At 38.4% G+C, this 23,015-nt stretch overlaps 1 protein-coding gene across 2 annotated transcripts in view; it reads right to left on the bottom strand.

Moving 5' to 3' along the window:
* Positions 1 to 25: 25 nt before the first annotated feature.
* The window catches only part of vps11 (VPS11 core subunit of CORVET and HOPS complexes), a 29,389-nt gene continuing 6,399 nt past the window's right edge, over positions 26 to 23,015 (bottom strand). Inside the window, exons 2-16 of one of the 2 annotated variants that reach the window (XM_085288314.1) lie at positions 22,816 to 22,923; positions 22,594 to 22,729; positions 22,346 to 22,509; positions 19,001 to 19,248; positions 18,598 to 18,799; positions 18,319 to 18,470; positions 17,879 to 18,065; positions 17,581 to 17,724; positions 16,142 to 16,339; positions 15,877 to 16,038; positions 10,131 to 10,264; positions 6,910 to 7,112; positions 6,603 to 6,774; positions 734 to 956; positions 26 to 563 (exon numbers count right to left, since the gene is read on the bottom strand). In XM_085288314.1, the coding sequence (XP_085144440.1) occupies positions 399 to 563; positions 734 to 956; positions 6,603 to 6,774; positions 6,910 to 7,112; positions 10,131 to 10,264; positions 15,877 to 16,038; positions 16,142 to 16,339; positions 17,581 to 17,724; positions 17,879 to 18,065; positions 18,319 to 18,470; positions 18,598 to 18,799; positions 19,001 to 19,248; positions 22,346 to 22,509; positions 22,594 to 22,729; positions 22,816 to 22,923 (2,598 nt within the window). In that variant the 3' untranslated portion in view covers positions 26 to 398. Of the gene's footprint in view, positions 564 to 733; positions 957 to 6,602; positions 6,775 to 6,909; positions 7,113 to 10,130; positions 10,265 to 15,876; positions 16,039 to 16,141; positions 16,340 to 17,580; positions 17,725 to 17,878; positions 18,066 to 18,318; positions 18,471 to 18,597; positions 18,800 to 19,000; positions 19,249 to 22,345; positions 22,510 to 22,593; positions 22,730 to 22,815; positions 22,961 to 23,015 lie in introns of both variants that reach the window. The other variant, XM_085288313.1, reaches the window with a different exon arrangement.

Consider the following 23,015-nt stretch of genomic DNA (forward strand, 5'->3'; position numbering starts at 1 on the left):
CACAAAATATGTCAGGAAGCACTGAAACACTTAATGACGACTTTATTTTCAAATGTAATGCTCAGGTTATAGTGCCAGGCGTAATTTCAATAAAGATCAATGGCTGACTTGTTTTTGATTGCTATGTGCAAGACAGTACATACACATACACGCATTAGCTAAAGCCTCCAACACGTGACTATTCAAATCACAGTATGACCATTTTAAAACACAAATGTAGGCAGTTTCCAGTCATTGGCCCAAACTGAAACAATTATGTAAAAAGGACCATCAAAATTACTAAAAGCAGGTGGCTTTAATTTCTGATAAATAAAGGGGGCAACACATGCAGCATCTTGTCCTGAACCTGAATAAGATGTAGCCTCTCAGGTAAAATTGAGATTGTAAATACAAGATTTCTAGCTGTTTCTCTTGGTGTGGATGAGAAGGTCCCTCTGCAGGTTGACTTCCAGATTCCCTACAGATTTGCTGCCAGGTGGGTCAGTAACTAGGGTCAATTTGTTGAAGACTCCTCGGCCAAAATAGTCAGCTACCACAGAGAATCCATCGTTAGAGCTGCGTAACTGTAAACCAGAGCAAAGACAAAAGAAAACTTGTATTTTCCAATATTCCTGTAGTTTTCAAATAAGCTTTTTAAATAACAAAAGCAGGTTATTAGACAATATTAAAGCAGACCACGCACATATTCAACATGAACACGTTCTTTGTCTTTTGGTGTACGACTTATTGTTACCTGTCTGTTGAAGTGATCGTGCAAATCGCGTTTTTGGTCCTGGGCACGCAGCATGTCCATGACTTTTCGGTTTTCTGGAGTGCAAGTTGGGCACTCCGCCTCGCTCTCAGCATAGCTTTCAAAGCAGTGTTGGTGGAAGGAGTGGCAGCACAGGAAGTGAACAGATGGCAGGTCCAGTGGGCTGTTGCACATGTTACACTTTGTCTTCTGGAATATCTTGGCACTGTGTGGAAATATTAAGTTTAAGATTTATGGTCATACTTGGCAGTTTCTATAACTCTACAGCACTCTACTGACATGAGCAGTAAGAGATAAGTTGGGTGCATAAGTAAATAGATGGTGACAATATTCTTTGTTATTTTGCTGATGTACACTACAATAAGATTCATACATCTTACAATAGAAAGAAACATGATCGAGATGTGACTGGAGTCCAGACTTTTGAGTTTAATTTAAGGGGTTCACCAAAAATACCGCATTAACAGTTTCAGTTACTTTCATAATCTCAATGGGAAAATTAGTTCTCAGATACAAAATTGTGCTTGTATCGTGACATCAGAAGTTCATTACAAGTACTCAATCTGTGCATAGTAACTATTAGAGATGGCACGATACCACTTTTTTATGTCCGATACCGATACCGATATCATAAATTTGGATATCTGCCGATACCGATATGAATCCGATATAATGTTTTTTAATCAACAAAACTGTTTTTTAAATATCTTGCTGCATTTTGTATAAGTTCATACTCAAGTTTAAAACAACAACTACACTAAAGCTATTCTGTTATACCTGTATGCAAAAAAAAAAATTTCATAGTTCAGCAATACTGATCAATCTAATAAACTTAAACCTGCACCATCCTCCCTATTCTGGTATTTTAAAGAGTACTTAGCATAAATATTAAGCAACCTAACTAATAGGGTTCCAACTCCCAGCAACAACAAAAATAAATAAATAAAAAATAGGGAACCACCCCTCACGCTCCACCTCATGATGCTTAATCGACGTAATCAACCTTAATTTGATGCAGTGTGAAAAAAAATGCACAGAAATCAATTATTTTTCAAGAAATATTAAATAGATTCAACATCTTTCTTCAACAAAATTGCAGACTGCACAGATGGTACCTTCCCAAAGGAAAAAGTACTATAGCTTACTAGGGTATATATATTAGACGTAATAGTTACTATATACAGTAATTGACTTCTATTCATTTTACATCAAATTAAAACTTTGGGTGTCAGATAATTATTTATTAAAAGCTAGACATTTTAAATGAGAATAAGAAAGAAAAGTATGTCTTTGTGCCCCCTTTTCCCTGTTAATGCCCTATCGGCCCCCCTGGCTAAACTTTGCTAGATCCGCCCCTGCACAGTTACCAGCGTCAGCTACGTAGAAAAAGATCCTCGAGTAGAAAGTAATATTAAATACATTCTAACAACAGCTGATCAAGCTTAAACGTGCTGCTGTTGTTCAGCCGCTGGTTTCCTCTTTCTGGTGCAAAGTGGGCCAAAAGCAAACTAGAGACACGGACTCACGACAGAAAAGCCGATCAGCTGATCATTTAAGCAGTTTCATGATTGAAGTAGCAGCAGGAGAGGCAGTCGCTTGTTAAGCTTAACGCAGGAATGCTTTACAAACATTCAGAGATGGACTTACACACTTGCTTTACTTCTCTCGGGGATAACTTTGTCGGAGATGAAATGCTGGGTTGCTAGCGAAGCTCCACATGCTATCCAGACCACAGGTCCCGCATGCCACAGCCGCTCTATCACGTGATGCATACTGCTCCGACGTGCTAACTTCTGAGGTGAGTTACGGCGTGTTGCAAGTTTTGTGAGGTGCTTTCGTGATATTTAATGGATCGGATTACATTTTTTATTTTTCTCCGATATCCGATCCAGTAATTTAGGTCAGTATCGGACCGATACCGATACGTAATATCGGATCGGTCCATCTCTAGTAACTATTTAAAGGAATTTTTAAGTTGTCCACAGAGGTGTTGATATACTGTGCTGTGAAAAAGTAGGTGCCTGGGTACTGATTTCTTATCTTTTGAATATTTGTCAGATTTACATGTTTCAAACTAATTTTATTAAAGACAACCCAAACAAATACAACATGCAATTTTAAATTATTATTTCATATATCAGGGTAAAAAAGCTATCCAAACCTATCTGGCCATATAGAAAAGTAACTGCCCCCTAAAAATAATAAGTGGCTGTGCTACCCTTGACAGTTGGAGCTGGAACAAGCAACAGTAATAACAGGCAAATTGCTATGGAGGAATTTTGCCCCACTCTTCTTTCGAGAACCATTTTTGTTCAGCCACATTGGAGGGCTTTCACACATAATCTGTCCAAACTTTGACTAGGCTACTACAAAACCACCTTTTATTCCTCAGGAATTATGAGGTGGACTTGTTGTTGTGTTATCTTTGTTGCATAACCTAACTCCACCTGAGCTTCAGGCCACAAACTGATGGCCAAATACTCCTTCAGAATTTTAGAACCTTGAATTTTGCTCTCTATTCTATTAACTACAACAAGTCATCCTGAAGCAACAAAGCAGCTGCATACCACCACCATGTTTGTTTGTAGGTATGATGTTCTTTTTGTGAAATGCTGTGTTAGTTTCATACCAGATGTAATAGGGCAGAAACTTTCCAAATAGTTCAACTTTTCTCTTGTCGGTCAACAGAGTATTTTCTGCAAAATCTTTGAGATCATTGTGTAAGATGAGTCTTTGTTCCAAGGAGGGGGTTTCTGCCATTTTTGCCATGTCTGTTTTCCAATCCCAAAAGCCTTACAAATGGCTTTGTAACCCCTTCCAGACTGATGTCAAAACTTATTTCTTCTGTGAACTTTTACTTTGTCATTTAAGTGATTTTCTTTTAATTTAATAGGTGTTTCACTAATCAGACCAGGGTGTGTCTAGTGAAACTGAACTCATCTTTCCAAAAATGTGGTTACAGTCAATTAATGATTTCACATTTGGTAGTGATTTAATTAATTAAATCATCATTTCAAAACTGTATTTTGTATTTACTCAGGTTATCTTTGTACTCACTCAGAAACATGTAAGTGTGACAAATACGCAAAAACAAAGTAAAATCAAAAAGGGGGTAAACACTTTTTACACAAGCTACAGAGAAGGAGCAGAGTAGGAGAAAGACAAAGAGTGTGACACAAAAATCAATAAATCCTTAAGGGGAGAGTTTTGCATCACCAAAACACCTAGAAAATAGGATGTGACCAAGTTCAGAAAACAAGTTTTACTGTCAAAGTCAACAATAAAAGACTTCTTCAACAATATTCAAACAATTTACCTCAATATGAAAACCTCTGTTTACACTTATAAACAACAAATTTATATATGAAACTAAAATGAACTAGCAGACACATAAGAGATGGAAAGCCAGTAACACTTCATCATACACCACCATCAGCTGTGGTGAACACAGTGAAAGCAACTCAAGCACATTTCAAGGTAAATAAATGGAATGATCCAAATATTCCTCTTGTTTTTGAAATGAAGTCAAAACAGCAGAAAGAACCACAAACAAGCAGCAAGTCAGCAGGAAGTCCAAAGAATTTGGCAATTTACAAGGATTTCAGATTTCACTCACTTGAAAGCATACAAGTACTGAAAATAAAGCAGGTGTAACGGTGGGATTTGGCATGTTATTGCAGCTGCTCTCAGCTGCCATACCTTTTTGTGCCAGGTCAAAATATGGTCAATAAACTTACAGCCGGAATGAAATTATATGCCTATTCAAGGATTTAGCCACTAGGATGTGAAGGAAATGGGTTTGAGAGCCTCCAGGTGTATTAAACTGTCCTCAATCAGGGCAAGGCTGTGAGACGCAGAGTTTTGAAAGAAGAGGCCACTCAAGCATCTCTGGGGTTCTGCTTCCCTCCTCTTGTTTATTTGGAAATTATTATTATTTTATGTCTCATCAATTAAACACTGAGCTGTTCGCGGGGTGAGGAACCACAACTCAAGATTGACTGGACCAAGTGAGCTGGCCTAAATCTTAAAAATGGAAGCCTGGTTCGTGACTTTACAACGAGGGTCGCTGTCCAGGTAAGCCCACACTTCTTTCCATGTCTTGTCGACAATATCTTGTACCTGGTACGTGTAGTGTCACTGGTACGTGCAGTGAATGTTAGTTAGAAAGCACTTAGAAAATGTGCTTGTGAATGCACAAGTTGTGTAAAGCGCTTTGAGTGCTCAGTAGAAAAGCGCTATATAAGAACCAGTCCATTTACCATTTACCATTCACTCTGCGGATTGTCGCTAGAGTGATGCGAAATTAATCTTTATGCACATAGACACAGATTGGCTTGGCAACCATGACACTGCAGTTCAGGTTGTTCTCTCTCAGTATTCTCCCTCAGATGCTTAGGACCTTATAGCAGCAGACACGACTCTCCTCACCATTACACGAACATCAGGTCAGTTTGTCAGAGCTACAGTTGGATTTTTACACAATTTAGTAAAGTTCACAGTGGAAGCAGTCAGAATGGAACAAATATCTGAGAAATGTATCTACTGCAAGTTGTTTGGAAATGTCCCAGAAAATGACCTGAATGTGAGATCTGCAAAATTCCTATCTGATGAAGTTTTTGATATTTACGGACACTTTTCTTCCCAGTATCAGCTGAACACATCATGAACAAAGAGCAGTCTGAGACTGTGTAGTAGGGCTGCCACGATTAGTCGACTAGTCACGATTACGTCGACTATCAAAATCGTCGACGACTGATTTAATAGTCAACACGTCGGATTAGGTAGGATTTAAGAGTGTAATAACGGACTGAAACAGAAGATTGCAGCACTGCATGTACAAGGATGCCAGCTGCCGTTGTACCCCGAAGAAGCAGCTGTGTCCCAGAATTCATAGCGCAGCCCAGCTCAGTTTCAAACAATGGCGGCAGCTAGTTAGTTTTAATATTACTCTTATTATTTTTTCTGGGTCACAAAATAAACATTTAACATATTTTCAGGCGAGAATGTAACTGTGTAAACCTCAAATATCTGCTCAGTTTATCAAGACACCACATATTTTCAAAAGTGCTCCGACGTTTTCGGAGACGTCTGTTACCCACTAGCTCAATAGCTAGCCGGGGGCAAGGCTCACTAGAGCCCGTGAGAACAGCGGACTCCCGGCAAATCGTTTTCAAACCCACCGCCGTCTTTCGCTACTCAGGTTAAACATATATAAGTCACTTTGATAACTTAAAAATGTTATTGTTTGGCTTTTTTTTAGTATTTTATTTGTTCCTGGGCAAAATCGGTTTGGCTGAGATGAAAGTTATAGTTTTTACACAGCTGAATAAACGTCAAGCAAACAACTGATTATCAGAAGTGTGAGATGCTGGAGAATATACTCCGGTGTCCTGTTATATTTTAGATAGCAAGGAGTTTATTAAACTTCACCGAAACAATCTGCAAATTTCATTAAAATTTAATAAACTATCATCTTGTCTTTATTTTTAGTTAGCACATACCTTAAACACTTAAAGCTGTAAGCTAATGATAGTTATATAAGAGCAGACGCATGCTAGTGCAATAAGCTGTACGTTTTACGTCCAATGGATGCATGATCTGATTAGTCGACTAATCGCAAAAATAATCGGCGACTAGTCGACTATCAAAATAATCGTTTGTGGCAGCCCCACTGTGTAGCTCCCCCTAAGCTGAAATAGAGTCGGACAAATACACAGCAAGCAAATCACATAAACCCTCTTAGCAGGGTTAAAAATAATTGTTACTTTCCAAATACTCATAGGCATGGACTTGATGTATTAGCTATGAAAGAGTTACGTTTACAGAAAATCCCATCCTTTATGTGACCAACCTTGTTTTGAGCTCCTGGATTTCTGAGCGAAGGTGAGCCGTTTCATCGCGATACTGTCGGATTTTCCGTTCATCATCCTCAATCTGTTGGTTCTCTCTAAGCAATTTGTTGATGAGGTAGTCTTTGATGACGGAGAGAGTGGCTGTCGAGTTGTGGGCTAATGTTTGCACCACTACAGCAACAAAAGAAAAAAAAATATGACACCTTTAAAATTACATTCAACTGACATGATCTTTACCTGAACCTATACTGTAACGTGTGGATCACACTCTAAACAACCAATGCATGAAGATAAAAATGTACTTACCAAGTAATGGAGGCATCAGGTTGTTTTGATCAATGTGATGTAGGACCTCACTGATATAAGTTTTGCAGTCTTCTTCCTTTCTGGCAAAGTATCCCAGCGCCTGCTCCCAAAGGCAACACTCTTGGTCCCCATAACTTTTGCAGGCCTCCACTACTTTTCCATACTCCTCATTCTGCATGTGGTAGTGCATAATCTGCTGGTACCTGCATACAAATGTCTCCAGTTAGTGATAAATAGTAAGATGTTCTAGCTTTACGCAGGGCTTTTTTCCCCGTTTTAAATAGAGCAACAAACTATTTTTCTAGGCTACACGAACAGCTTACAAATGAGTGAGACACCATTTCTGCTTTAAAGTGTGAGTTTATATAAGCAACACAGCACTTTCAGAAAGACATGTATTGTAATGAAAAGTACTCTCCGCTGCTGAGTAATCCATTATTGTAAATTTTAATGTTATTAGGAAATGATCAGACAAACAAGGGTTTTTGGGGAATACTGTTAAATATTCAGATCTAGAGTCTGATTAAAGTGCTGTGTGTTTGTTTTTTGTTTTTATTTTTAACATTATGAGAGAACCCAATTCAGTTTAATAAAAGATTAAAAGCTACATTAAGGCTGTGATTTTTAGTATCTGCATGGATGTTAAAATCACCCACAATAATTATTTGATCTGAGCCGAGCACTAAATCAGATAAGTCTGAGAAATTAGATAGAAACTGAGTAAAGGCTAAGTAGATGACAGATAGCAAATAAAACTGTTTTTTGGGGGGGGTTGACAAGATTAAGCATCAGGCTTTCAAATTAATTAAAACTGTCTGGGTCTTTGGTTTATTAATAAGCTGGAGGGGAGGATTGTTCCCAGTCCCCTGATAGTTAGAATGGCTTGGGGGTGTTGATTCATTTAAGCTAACTCCTGCTGTAACCAGGTTTCTGTAAGGTAGAATAAATCGATTTGTTGATCAATTATTAAGTCATGTACTAACAGAGAAGAGAGAGACCTAATATTTAATAATCCATATTTTACTGTTTTACTCTTTGGTGCAGTTATGGATGCTATATTGTTTCACAGTGGTTGTTGGTGTCTGTAGCTTCATATGTGTCAAAACAGAATCATCAATAACCATAATTTGGGCAAAAACAATTGATTGCGAAATCAACAGGGCTTCTGTTTAGAGCCATCCTCCTCACCATCACCAGGAAGTCATTTTTAAGGAAGGGAAATGGAAAGGCTGAAGTATGCCAAACTGCACAAGAGCTGGACTCAAAACCAGTGCCAGCGAGTCTTATATATTTCTAGGACATTTTTTATGATGAATTCCTTTGTGGTTTTCTTTTTTTGGTTCAAATCATCATCGGTATGTACAGACAATTTTTCAAGAGGCCTCGAGAACTATTCCTGAAGGCTACTTAAAGAAGTGACAAGTCTGCCTAAGACAGCTCAGGCTGTGTTGTAAAGAACAAAAGTACTCTTGCCAAATATTGACTTAAGGTTAATCACTGCAAATACAGTGGTCCCATGCTATAACGCTGTTCAACTTTCGCTGATTTTTTTGTGTGTGCAATTTTTTTTTTTTTCTTTTCAGTGCATCGTGTTCTGCATCTTGCTCGGCTGTAGACCATTGTCAATCGATCTCCTCCATGCTGTATCTCCTGCACAGTACAGAATGTGTTCGGCTTGTCAAACTTACAGAAATCTTTGATCGCTGGCAGTGTGACTATGAAGTGCTGTACTGTATGTTTGTAAGTTTTCTCCCCAACAAACACAACAATGTCGACGAAACGTTTTGCACCGTGAAAGGCACCTGCAGGTGCCTTTGTTTTCATTCTATAATACTGGACTTCTTTTTCTACGAAGGTTTGAACTTTGAGAGTGTTTAAACAAGAGAGAAAAGCGTGAAAATGTTCATGCTTGTCGGAGAAAAGTGTATAAAGTGTGTAGTGAGGGTTTTACAACCTTAAAAGACCTGTAATAATTGTAAAAAATAAAGTTGACTACTTTGCGGATTTCACCGATCGCAGGTTATTTTAGGGAACATAAGTCCCGCATTAAATGAGGGACTTCAATTTTTTCTAGAAAAATAAAAAGGAATGAGAGATGACTCATTCCTCTCATGACAGATCACAATGTCATCTGGAAACACAGTGCAAGTCAGTACAACAAACAATCCTTACCACATTGTGTAGGACATCCTAGCTATGATTTGATGCATGCTGGGGCACTTTTTAAAACTTTTAAAACTTTATCTAGAAGGACATTACACAAAGGAAAAAGTCAAGTTAAATCAGCTAATTGCTCTAACTGTCTGGTATGCAGCCATGCTGGTACAGCTGTAACTCACAAGTCAGACCATTTATCAATTTGATGGAATGAGTTTCAGTTTCTTACAGATAATTATCCAAACCATCACCCCAAAGAGAAGATCCAAGTATGGGGTTGGACTTAAAAGCTTGAAAGGAATTATCATGTTTTCACAAGAGACTGGAACAAGTAAATTACATCAGTTTTATAAAAAAGCAGTAATTTTACACAGGCAGGATCACCAACAAACAAACCATTATTTGTCACATACACAATCATACACAGTACAACATGTAGTGAAGTGTTTGTGTCCGAGCTGTGGACAGGCTGCAGACGTAGCCACGCCATTCCAGGGCTTGGTATTAGCATAGGTAGGTAACAGGAGTGACCTATAAGCATCTTTTGCTGACGTACACATAAGCTGAGGATGTATAATAAAGCATCCTTTATTGATAAAACATCCTTCAGTGATGTGTAACAATGATCCAATGTTTTGTTACACCTCATTAGACGAGATATATTGATGAAAGCTGAGTGTCTTTTTAAGTGATTCATGACTAAAATTCCCCTCAGTTAGGTGGCTCTGGTGAAAAGATTGCATCATGCACTATACCTACACTATATCTGAATCCAGACCCAGATTTAGAAATGATAATTATTACATATTACTACTGTGTTAGATTCAATAATATGTTAGGGTTATGTTTAAAACATAAATTAACTCATAATGAGTGCATTCGCATCATTAATATTCAACCACAAACAGTGACACAATGACTTTATTTACTGAACTAAACTGGCTTCTGCTGATACTGACACATCTTACAGCTTTCATTCGGTTTTACCTATCACACTAAAACAGTGAATAATGAGATGTTGTGAGGTGGTGCTTGATAAGTATTCAGACTGTTTGCTCACTTACAGTTTGCCTTTCTCATACAGGTAGAGGATGCCTTCTTTGAAGTTGTGCATCTGGCACAGGACAAGGGCCTTGTCAAACACAGTGTTGTCACTCCTCAGTAGCAACACAGCTTCCCCCTGCAGGACCTTCTTTCTCTGCCAAAAAGAAAAACAGAATGAGAAGCAGAATATTACATATTCAATAAATATTGAGCTTTATTAGAATAACGTCAAATGCACACAGCAGTTGCCTCGAAGCACTGAAATGTAATATGTTTGTTTTTGTTAAACACTACTATAATGAACTTTAAATCAAACATTCAGATCTGCAGATTATCTGCTTTAATTCAAGTGGTTTAACAAAAGTTTTGCGTGAAATGTTTATGAGTTAAAAGTGTTTTAGTCACTTACTCATTTTCTGAACAAAATAACATTATTTTTAATGTAATATGTATAAAATTGATTCAAGTGTTTTGCAGTTAACCGTTCAGTTGCTGCCTTTAGTTTTTTCCTCAGTAACTAAAAAAAAAATGCTTTGTTGGATTGAGATCAGGTGACCAAACACTTGGGTAGCTTTTGTATAACGCTTTAGGTCATTATCCTTTTGCATCATGAAGTGCTAACCCATCCGTTTCGCAGCATTTGACTGAATCTATGCAGAGAACATAGCCTTGAACACTTCATTTGAATTCAATTCAAGAGTTATTAAATTTAAGAGTTATTAAATTTAATAGTGATGTATAAACTAGAGAAGTGTGTAACTAGTTGACTAGATGACTGATTGTCGTTGTTGTTACGAGATTTACTAATAATTTAATCTAATTGTTAATAATTTTTATTGATGCACAATTCTGGTAAAATGATGTATCCTAACTGTTATGCTGCCATGTACGACCAGATGAAGATGGAGCATCGTTTTTGAGAAGCACCATGAATCTGTTAGTCTAGGCCTGATCTTTTTGTTAACACCATTAGAATGAGATTGTGCATACAAGCAGTGGAAATGAGAGTACAGTGGTCCCTCATTTATTGCGGGATTTACGTTCTAAAAAAACCTGCGATAAGTGAAATCCGCAGAGTAGCCAAGTGTATTTTTTATAATTATAGATTTATTAATTCTGTAAAACCCCTCACTACACACTTTGTACACTTTTCTCAAACAGGGAAGAAAATTTTCGCTTTTCTATCTTGTTTAAACACTCCCAAAGTTCAACCATTTGTAGAAAAATAAGTCCAGTATTATAGAATGAAACCAAAGGCACACCCACAGGAGTCGCCCAACGCTCTTCTAACAATTGTTAGAAGAGTGTCGGCTATGTCCGGGAACTTGGCCGATCAGTTGGATCAGGATCTGGCAAAGTGCAGGTGGTTTAGCATCTAGTGGGACGAGTCTGTGGACAGCAGCAGTAGAGCACGGCTGATGGTCTTTATCGGGTGGTATTTGATGGTTTCTCCACAAAAGAAGAACTTCTGACATTACTGCCGTTAAAGACAACTACGAGGGGAGTTGCCATCTATAACGCGGTGACGGAGTTTTTTGCGAAGAAAAAGGTACCGCTGGAAAAGCTGGTATCAATGACTACCGACGGAGCTCCTGCTATGATCGGCCGACATGCAGGATTCATCACTCACTGTAAAGGTGACACAGAGTTCCCAAACTTCATGCATTACCACTGCATCATTCACCAGCAGGCGTTATGCACAAAGGTGATCGGCTTCGAGCACGTCATGACTCCCGTTGTGAAGATCATAAACAGCATCCGCTCCAGAGCTAAACAGCACAGAACATTCAAGGTGCTATTGGAGGAGCTGTCAGCTGAATATGGTGACTTGCTACTACAAACGGAAATCCGATGGCTCAGCAGAGGATGGATTTTGCTTCATTTTTTGTCACTTTTGGGTGAAATCAAAGAGTTCATGCAATCCAAAGGGGAAGACACATCTCTGCTGGAGGACACTGAGTGGACACTTCACCTTGCGTTTTTAACGGACATTACTGGGAAACTGAACCATTTGAACTGTGAGCTGCAAGGTAAAGGTAAGACTGTTGCTGACATGATAAGTGCTTTAAATGGATTTAAAGCCCAGATGAGCATCTTCTCTGTGAATTTACAGAGAAAAAAGATGCTGCACTTTCCGTTTGTGCAGATGGTGCTGAAAGACAATGCTTCTGCATCTGAGACTTTTGACAAAGTTGCAGAAAAGTACACAAGTCATAAACCGACTTGGTCAAGAGTTTGAGAATAGGTTTTGTGACCTTGATCAGCTTGAGCCATGCGTGTCATTCATTTCCAATCCTTTCATGAATGTGGACACAACATGCATTGCTGAGAAACTAAGTTCAGTGTTCAGCTTGGATGCTGGACAGGTGGAAATCGAAATTGTAACATTGCAAAATGACCTCCACCTCAAAGCCTATGAGGGTACACCAAACTTTTGGTGCCTTGTTGACACAGAAAAGTACAGTGGTGTATGCACAGCAGCTACAAAAGTTGCCAGCCTGTTTGGTTCAACCTATCTTTGTGAATCAGCCTTTTCTGACATGAACTTCATCAAGTTCATGTCAGAACTTTATTTTTTGCCTCATTTTATTCTATTTACTCATCTTTTCTCCTTGTTACTATGTGGAGTGGTATATTCTGATTGTAAATTTGTTGTTTGGTTTGCGTTAGGACCGGAGATAAATGTTACTTTGTTCCTTGATTTTTGGTGCCCACTTGCAATATAAATTGGATTGTAGATAGGGGGCATGGTTTAATAAGAATATTTTCTTCTTCCTGCTCCTTTTCACACATGGTTGCAGTGCTTTACCGATAGAAAGTGTGGTTGGTTTGTCTGAAAGAACTAACTGTGGAAACTGTTGTACCAAGTGTGAAATAAATAAATGAAATGAAAGAACAAACACAGAACACGCCTATCTGATGCACATCTGCAAGACTCACTCAGAGTTGCAGTGTCAAGTTATACCCCAGATTACAACACACTGGTGAACAGCATGCAATGCCAGGTTTCCCACTAACAGACAAAGAAAGCCATACTAGATGTTCTCAGTGGCAACATTACAGTGTCATGTCAAAGTTGAATTTAATTATTGAAAAACAAATGTGTTTGTTAAGTGTAACATATGATAATTTGTTTTAAAATGCTGCAAATTTGGTGAAAAGTTCTGTAAAATGTGAAAGTTGATTTTTGTATGTTACATACATACAGAAATAATGTATGTAACAGTAGGGCTGCTCGATTATGGCAAAAATGATAATCACGATTATTTTCACTGAAATTGAGATCACGATTATTTGACGATAATTATTTAACCCTTTAAGACCTACTATAGAACCAAGTCCACCAGAGCTTATATTATTTTTTTACATGCTGTAGTGCCATTTGTGGGAGCATTTCAAGTTGCTATACATCAATACAACTGTTATAGCCCATATTTTAATAATATGTATGCATTAAGTCCATAGTAATTACATAAATTGCAAAAAAGTGCAATAAACTACAAAAAAAATTGAAAATCGCTTTTGTTTTGTTTACATATATTTCTACTTGGAGAAATTTAAGAGGTTTATCCCTCAAAACTTTAAATACAGTAAAGTTGCAAAAAATAGTTTCCCACCACAGGAAATTTATTTTGAGTGTCTTCATAGTTTTATTTTGGAGATACAGCAATTTTTATATACTGCAGGAAAAACAAAAAACAATCCTATGATGCAAATTTGCAAAGAAAACAGCATGTGCATCATTTCACTGTGGGAAGTGTTACGAACAGCTGATAGGAACGGCAAAGCGTGTTTCTGGAATATTATGTTTTTGTTCCTGCAAGCGCTTTTTATGCAATTTTTGCAAAGCTATATGTGGAACGAAACCGTGACTGAGGACAAGCTGATGGCATAAGATGTGAGTACAACTCCTCCGGTTTCATATGCAAAACAAATTATTGCGCTAGCTTACACGGTTCAGGTTCTACAGGGATTTAACAATAGTTACGCAAAACGGAGCTTACTGCTCTGACCGGCTTTAAAGGGTTAACAATGACTTTAAAAAAATAATATAAAATAGTGTGCAACACCACTGAAGTTTTTTTTTTTTTTTTTAACTCTCTTTTCAACCAACGGCAGTCACTCTCCAAATAACTTCTGCTTAGCTTTCCGAGCTTCCCTCGGGTCCTCTTAATCAGCGGTCTCCAACCTTTTTTGCGCCACGGACCGGTTTATGCCCGACAATATTTTCACGGACCGGCCTTTAAGGTGTCGCGGATAAATGAGGGAGGGGCTAATAATCGGCTCAGTCATTTTTAATGATCGTTGAAAGCCCAGATCGTAATCGTGATTAAAATTCGATTAATTGAGCAGCCCTATGTAACAGTGCATAATTTGTTAAAATGTGTTAGTGGTAAGTAAAAATGTTGTAGAAGTGATCACTTCAAAATGTAAATACTTGCAGAGATTTATAGAAATAAAGTGTTGCATATTGATATTTATCCGTTTCCTACCTTGTTTCCTACTTGCATTCTTTATAATTATGGTGAAAAATAATTAACATAATCAGTGTCTTTACATAGATGAATATAATTAATTATTAATGATAACATATAATTAAAGATAAATTGAGGAAATTTGTTATTTCAGAAGTGTGTGTCAAACTGGTAGCCCTTCACATTAATCAGTACCCAAGAAGTAGCTCTCACTTTCAAAAAAGTTGGTGACCCCTGGTCTACAGCCAATCAGGACACAGAACACAATGTGCTGTTTAAAATAAAATTAAAAAAGCATGCAAAATTGCACACAAAAAAAAAAAAAAAATCAGCGAAAAAGCGAGGCTGCAAAAGGTGAATAGCAAGGGACCACTGTATAACTACTATATCCTACCAGGAGGAGACCAACAAGTGCTTTAAGCTGATACTGTGCAGAGGTAACTCCTCGAATCTGATGAAACACCTGGCGATGCATAGCATTTTGTTAAAAGCCGAGAAATGCGCCGGATTTGATAGCTTGCTGCGAGACCTCACACCGAGCACATCTACTGTGGGTGGGTTGCCCGTTATCAGACCCGGAGTTAGCAAAATCCCCCAAAAACCTGAAGAGTAGAGTCCTGGCCCCTAGCCCTGCCAGTGTAGCAGAAATGATGACGGATGATGATGGCAGCAGCAGCCGTTCTTCTCTGCGTGAGTAGCTTAATGTTGTTTGTGTGTGATTTACGTTGAGTAGGCTAATCACGTTATTACATTAATGCATGTAAGGTGAACTAGCAAACACCGTCGTAGTTACATGCGGCTGTCTTCTTGTTTGATGGCAGATACTCCCTTCACCAATGCATCAATTGTTAGATAGAAAGCACTTCAGAATAGAAAAATGTGCTGGTGTGAATAAGATTGTATAAAGCACTTTGAGTCCTCAGGCAGAGTAGAAAAGCACTATACAAGAACTGTGAGCATAACCAGTCCTTTGCGTCTTGCTACAAACCCTCTATATTTCCATTCATGAGAATCGGTTTCCGTTTCTTTTGGTACATTTTTAAGAATGGATCACATTTTCAATCATTTCGCCAATCCACAAGTTTTTATAATATTCCATATAGGTTTGTTTTGTCTAAATATTTATTGAAATGCTTTTATCCATATAAAAAAAAGTTTATTATAAGGATTCTTTCCTTGTTTAAAATAAATAAACAAGTAAATGGAAAACAATTTCCTGAAATGACAATTACACTCGATTTTTAAAATCTTCATGGCAGCTTGTATAACTGTCTAAATGTTATGCACTGACCTCAGGATCTTGTTCATGTGCCCAGTCTTGCAACCGTAGTTCCAGTAGTGTGTCATACACACCCTGGGGAGAACGGGGGTCCACCTCAATCATGTGCTCCAGGAAGGCTTTGAGCTCCCGAGGGTTATTGGCAAAAATCGGGATGAATTCCTCAGAGTTTGCCTAAAATACAAACAGTAGTGGAGGAGAATATTTCTGATAAACACTTCAAATTTATGATCAAAATTAATGATTATCTAGGAGAATAACAGTATTGCTCAGAGACCTTATTGACCACACTCCTGTCCAGGCTGTCTTTTTCAGCAGCGTCTCCACTGGGTTGGTAATTAGTGCATAAGCCCTTCAGGAGGAGCGTGGTACCTTCAGGGACATGGTGCATCAGTGTCTTGCCATAACGCTTCATGTTGCTTTCAGCTTGTTCAAAAGGCAGACGCCCAATGTAGCGCAGCCCTTCTTGATAATTCTGTGGGAAAATAATAACAACAAGCTTTTTATTATTTGTCACATACGGTATCATAGAGTACAATGTGTAGTGAAATGTTCTTGTGTTCGTACTGCGGACAGGCTGCAGACGTAGCCGCACCATTCCAGGGCTTTTTTTAGGTTAGCAAGAGGGGTCTAGCCTTACTGAATACTGGGTGGGAATCGAACTTGCAACTCCCGCTCCAAAAACGTGTAGTCTTACCACTAAACTATCAAGCTGCCACTCTCTGCCAAATATCCACTCTCCATTAGAAAGAGAGTTAATATGTTAAATACTATTTTATTTTTGATGTGGTATAAATTCCAAAATTCTAGCTGACTTTCTTCTTGAGTAATTGCATTCACAAGATTTTCAGAAAACTTGACATCTGACCTTACAGACACTAAAGTTACTAAAATTCCAACTTGTTTGAGCTTTTAATAGTAGACGCACCTATGAAATGAATTTGATAATACTACGTTGCCTCCTTCGGGTGTCCACACTGCCCGCCCAAGGTTGGGTGAGGACACTACCCCTCATTAATTGCCCTTATCTTAATTCCCCCTTTCAGATAAATAAAGTCTCTCTGATTCTGATTCACCTTTTACAGTGGAGGGGTAAAAAGGACAGGACTGTGCACAAGTTCACAAATAACTTTTACAATGTTAAAAGGTCTTAATTAGCTTTAAAAATTATTTTGACTAATCACCACCTTATATCAATAATAATCAGCCATGAGCTGCTCTAAGCAGTTGTCTAGCACTGCTTAGAGAATATAATACTATGGCTATGAACATAACAAACCAATTTGTGGGACCCACTCATAACAAAAATTTAGCGTCAGTAGATCCATTTTGCAAACAAGTCCTGTAGTGGAATGGAAGAATTCTGAATGCAAATATCACAGTGATCGTAACCCAAATCCAAGATATGCCTTACCTGAAGACCATCTCAATTCTAAGAGCACAAAAACAGTGAATGCAAGTCCAGACAGTCTAGGAACGTCATAGAAACAGAAAACTTTGAACGAAAAACAGACCAAAATCTTTCAGACAAGAACTGAAAGACTCTTAGTTGCTAATAAAAAAATGTTTACAAGTTGCAATGTTTGCCAAACGAAACGTTAGTAATGCATTGGATGGCTTTTTAAGGTTAAGAAAAAAAAAAAGAAGAGGACAATTCCTAGTAGCCCAGAGAAGTGATGAACATCTATCTCTAAAGAAAGGTTTGAACATTTGTACCTTCAAGTCCTCCAGCTGGATCTTTAGGTACCACTCGTGGTGCATATGTTTCTCAGCCAAGAAGACAGCGTGGCTGTGGTAGCCAGCCTGCCGGAGAACCTTGATGGCGATTTCAACATCAAAGTGTACTTCATTTTCACTGCTCTGTTTAAATACAGTGTGGGAAGACAACACATTTATGATATACCAACCATTATTGACTCTTGCCAATCTGGGTTTTAATGACAGTCCGAATTAAATAGCAGTCTTAATCATCAAAAGCCCAACACATCAGTGCTCACGTTCACCAGTCAGTCACCTTAATGAACTCTTCCAGCTTGGAACTGTCCTTGAGCTTGGTATAACAGTTGAGCAGCAGTGTAGTGTGATCTGCATTGGCCAGTGACTGCCTGTGCAGGGCTTGCAGATAGGCTGTCAGATTGTGGATCCTCTGTGCATCTAGAAATTTCCTGATGACATATGATGGCTCCAGCTTCCCAATGGTGCTGTGTGAGAAAACAATGTATTTTTAAGAGAGATTTTATTAATGGCTCATTTGATCTGTAATGTATATATCACTAAATATGTTCAGTGATTAAAACACTTGAAAATTAAGAAATAATAATATCATCATTCAATAATGAAATTTCTCAATTTCAGCACTTGCTATCTTTGCACTCTTTTCAATAAATTGAGCCTTTGAATAATGGCAAAACTCATTCTCATCCAGCGAGTTCCAGTCCTGGCAAATGCAATTACCGAATATACTGCTGAATGGCACCGTCGTGGTCCCCCTTAAGGTACAGGTGATCACCATATTGTCTGAAGATATCTGATACTCCATCACTGTCCAGGTGCTGACTCTTAGCCAGGTTTATGGCCATCACAAACAGATTCTTCTTAAACAGCATCTTTAAAGACAAACATTCAGGTAAAAGTTATTCTACCTGAATAACTAGATTTATAGATGATTCAATTCACTGTTCATCACTGCTTTTAAACAACTCCTCAATCAGCAGTTACAGAGACTGAACTGACCTCCAGTTTGGTCTGTGTGTCTTTCTCCTGGAGAACAAACATTTTTCCATCTCTAGTCAGAATGTAGAAGGAACCCCACTCTGCTACCACGTCAATGACATCATCAAAAGAGGCACTGTAGGCAATGAATTTGTTGTCCAGGTCATAGATAGTTAGCAGCTGTTTGTCTGATGGCGAGCTCTCTCCACTACTGAAGCATGTCCTGAATTAAAAATGAATAGAATCATTGTCTCATAGGACATGTATTTTTGTAAGTCACCTGATGAATATGGATTATTGAATTAAGATTTGTGATTTAAAGATGGCTTTGAATAACGGAATATTAAAATTCAATATTCTCTTCTTTCAGATGAAATACTCCGTGAATATTACTGTCACCTCATTCTTTCAGTCCTGTTCTTACTTGTTGGGTGACTTTACATCCCTTATGAGTAAAAACAGATATCCACGGTGCCAGTGGGCCAATAGCTTGTGTCCATCAAAAGCAAAACAGGGCCCTCGTTCATCAGGCTGATACAGGTACACACATTCTTCACCAGCTACAATGAACTGAGAATCCTGGGATGGATCTGCCAGGGATGAGCAGCGCAGTGCACAGCCGTGTGTATCCAGCTCCACTTTTGGATACTCCTTGATGGACAGGGTGTAACACTAAACAAATAAAGATGACAAAGAGTACTTCAAAAGACTGAAAGACTGTATGCTCACCTTCAAACTATGAGAACATTCTCTTTAAAACCTACAGGATAAACAAGGTAATCCAATATAAAACCGAAATGAGCACACCTTTGTTTAATATCACTTAAATGTCCAATATTTCAAATAATCTCAACTCTTATGAACAATAAAAACATTTAGACAACATCAACACCACGTTTACTGCATGTGTTCTTTTTGGCTCCACATGATGATTGTCAGCCTTTGTAATGACAGAACATTAAGATCACTGACCAATTAAATCCCCAGTGGGAACAAAGCCGCATCAGTAAACCATTGAAAAGACAATACAGACTCTGCACAATCTAGCACTCAATAATAGATGGGTATGTGTCTTGATACACGCTCAATAATCCGAGAAATTAATTAATGGCCAACAAACAACAATCTCTGAATCACTGAGGGGGACTAGGTACATCTTTCACCATCTTACAATACCGTGATCCCCCAACTATATGCAAATAGTATTCATGACTTAAGGTCATGACAACTGATATATTAATGATCATGAAACTGATATTGTGGCTGAAAGCTATGCAGTAGTGCTGATTTTGATTGTTCTTTTAATAACTCTGAAGACATCACTTGGGTGAAATTTTTCTTCTACCTCCTCTTTTCTCCATTATATATCCAGGTGAATTGAATCAACTTCTTAAGATGGCTAAGTGCTATAGATATTGCATAGTATCACAAAAACATATTTAATCTTTGGCACAAAAGTGAAAGATTAACCTTTAGTCATTTCTGCAGGACATTTAAAAACAACAGCTGGTGACCAAATTGCTGTACCAACCTTTTTTGCGCCACGGACCGGTTTATGTCCGACAATATTTTCACGGACTGGCCTTTAAGGTCTCGTGGATAAATGCAACAAAATAAAACCAGTACACCCCCCCCCCCCAAAAAAAAAAAGATTCATTCATAACACACAGGAAAATCCCAGGGACACCGAGTTAACGATAAAAACTATTAAAAAAAACCCCAAAAAACAATAAAATCCCTGAAAACCATAAATTTCACACCCGAGCCTCAACTCTCACAGCCCGGTACCAAATGACTGGCCTGGGGGTCAGGGACCGCTGCTGTACATGTAATATATTCTAACAGCATAAATCACAGAACAAAATAACAGTATAAGATAAAATGAGAAAGCACGAGTAAAAAACAACACAAAAAAAAGTCGTCTGAACTCATTCTGATTTGAAAGCAGAGAATAAAAATTAGTTTTCAAATGGGTTTTGAAAGCAGCTGATGTGGGAGAGTTCCTGATCTGAAGGGGTAGTTCGGCCACAGTTTCAGAACACAAATTGCAAAGGCCCAATCCTTTAATCTGGACCTCTGGATGGCGAGGAGAATTTGCTCAGCAGACTGTGTGGTTTTTTTTGTTTGTTTTTTACTGTGGGTCCTGTACTTTTTTGATATTAGTAAATGTAAACCTTCACTTTTAAATCTTACATAAAAGCAGGGCTCTAGAGTGCGACCAATGTGGTTTCAAATGCGACCAAATTTTTTCAATGGTACGACTGAAAAAAGCATCCTAGGTCACACCGGTGCGACCAACAGCTGTTCAAGTCTCCGTGTGGTCAACAACATACACACATTATGCCCCTATCGTGGTCTAAACCAATCAGAGATAGTCAAGGGTGGGACCTCTCTGATTGGCCGTGGTCCAGATATTTCTGTAGTCCTTCATGTGTACGTTTGAAAGTGCAGGTGTATAGAGGGAGGTGAGTAGCTTGAATAAAGCGATATCGATTCATTAAATCCTGAATCAACTTTTAAATATAAATGTATTTTGCCAGAAATGCCAGAATCTGAGGTTAAAGATCACAAAACTATTTCAACAACCACCAAACAGCAAATGAGAACAGGTAAACACAAAGACGTAAACACAGAGCACGGACCCGGCGCATCAGCTTTCTCTTACTCGGCTTTCTCACCCGACGGCCCATACAGGGACACGCCGTTGGGGCTGAAAGCCAAGAGCTCACTGATTCTGATGCGTCGGTGGGTTCGCCCTTTGTGTTTATGTCTTTTTTGCGCTAGATTCTGAGCTGCAGGTTTTGTCTCTCTCCAACCAAAATTCACTGAACCAGCAGCAAAAGAAGATCCAAACTACGCTTCACATTTGAAAAATGTCTTCATTAATTCGCTCTAACTTCTGCTATTTTGCTTCCACCACGAAGCAAAACGGCATTATTCATACCGTTGTTTACAGCGCTGTTGGCCGCTATATATATATATATTTTTTTTTTTGTTTGTTTGTTTGTTTTTGTTTTGTTTGTTTTTAATAACTCAAATGAGCCTCGGACAAGAGAGCCTAATTTCTGCTGTTCAATACTAAAGAAACTACACTTTTAAAATTATGCAAAATTGCAGAATATTTTTAAGGTTATATAATATAAAAAGCCAGGCCAGGAAACTCTGCTTCATGTTTTTCTGTTTTATCCTCAATTATTTTGACACAAAAGCATCTGCTGTGATGCTCACACCTCTGATGAAGTCTCACAGTGTCAGTACTGATAGATGATCAGAATTATAATATTTCTGTATGTCTGAGGCAAAATTGAATCGAATCAGCAAACAGCTCATCAGAGGAGGCAGAGATGATGATTAAGTTTAACATTGTCTACAATACAAGTACTAATACTTTTTTGGCACTTTAAGCACAAGCACTTTTTCAGTAACTTATCTTTCTTGTAGAACTGTGCTCCAAATAAAGAACGTTGTGCTGACAAGATTGTTAGTTAATCATTTACAAATGAATATTGTCTATATGGACAGCAATTTTCCCCACAAAAAAGTGAACATGTAAAACTGCAGTGTTAAGCGGTGCAGTTGAAAAATTTGGGTGCGACTTAACTTTTGTTAAGTAACCGTGGCTAAAAGTTAGTCTAGATCCCTGAATAGCAAATGCCAAAGTGTTCAACTTTGAAGGAATGTAGCGACTGTTAGGTCACTTCCATTAATTGACATTTCAAAGATATTGCACAGGATGGTCCTCATTTCTGTATAGCACATGGTGACTTACGTAGACTTTCTCCAGGGTGGCAACAAACAGATGGGTAACTTTTGCTACTTGGCGGAAGGCGAGGCCAGTGACAGGGCTAGCTCCCTCATGCAGAGTCAGAGTTTTACTGTGACGATCTCTGGTGATGTCACCTTTGGTCAAAACCACACTGCCATCCGTGAAGCCTGCCAGGAAACACAGAATCTGCTATAACCTTTCAGAATGACGACTGGGTCAGTAGACCAAAAGAACCTTTCTTCGAGTCTTACCAATTGCCATAAAGTTCAGGTTTTCGTGCACACTGAGGCAAGAAACTTCAGTTGGTTTGTTGCCTGGAATTGCAGGAAATATCCTAGTGCAGAGAGGATTTCCACTGTCCCTCTTGTCCAGGTTCCAGACCTTTACCTAAGAAATAAGAATTATTCAGTTTAGCAGTGGTTTCTGTATGTGTGTTTTGAAAATGAGACTTCTCTGGGAAACATCAGACTTACTACAGGGTTTATTCCATGTTCATCCTGACCCACTGACACAAGGATGCTGTGTTGCTTAAGCTGGTAGAGATGTGTAACTCGCAACTTGTAGGCCTGAAAAGACATCAGCTGCAAGGAGCGCATCAAAAGCCAGATCTTACCTTCCATATGTAACACTACAAAGGTTAAGGATAAATATATTTACAAAACAATTTCTAAAA

This window comes from Mchenga conophoros, linkage group LG10 (assembly GCF_057382185.1).
Source record: "Mchenga conophoros isolate Kocher_MC1m ecotype Shallow Benthic linkage group LG10, M_conophoros_male_GT1.1, whole genome shotgun sequence".
Lineage (NCBI taxonomy): Eukaryota > Metazoa > Chordata > Actinopteri > Cichliformes > Cichlidae > Mchenga > Mchenga conophoros.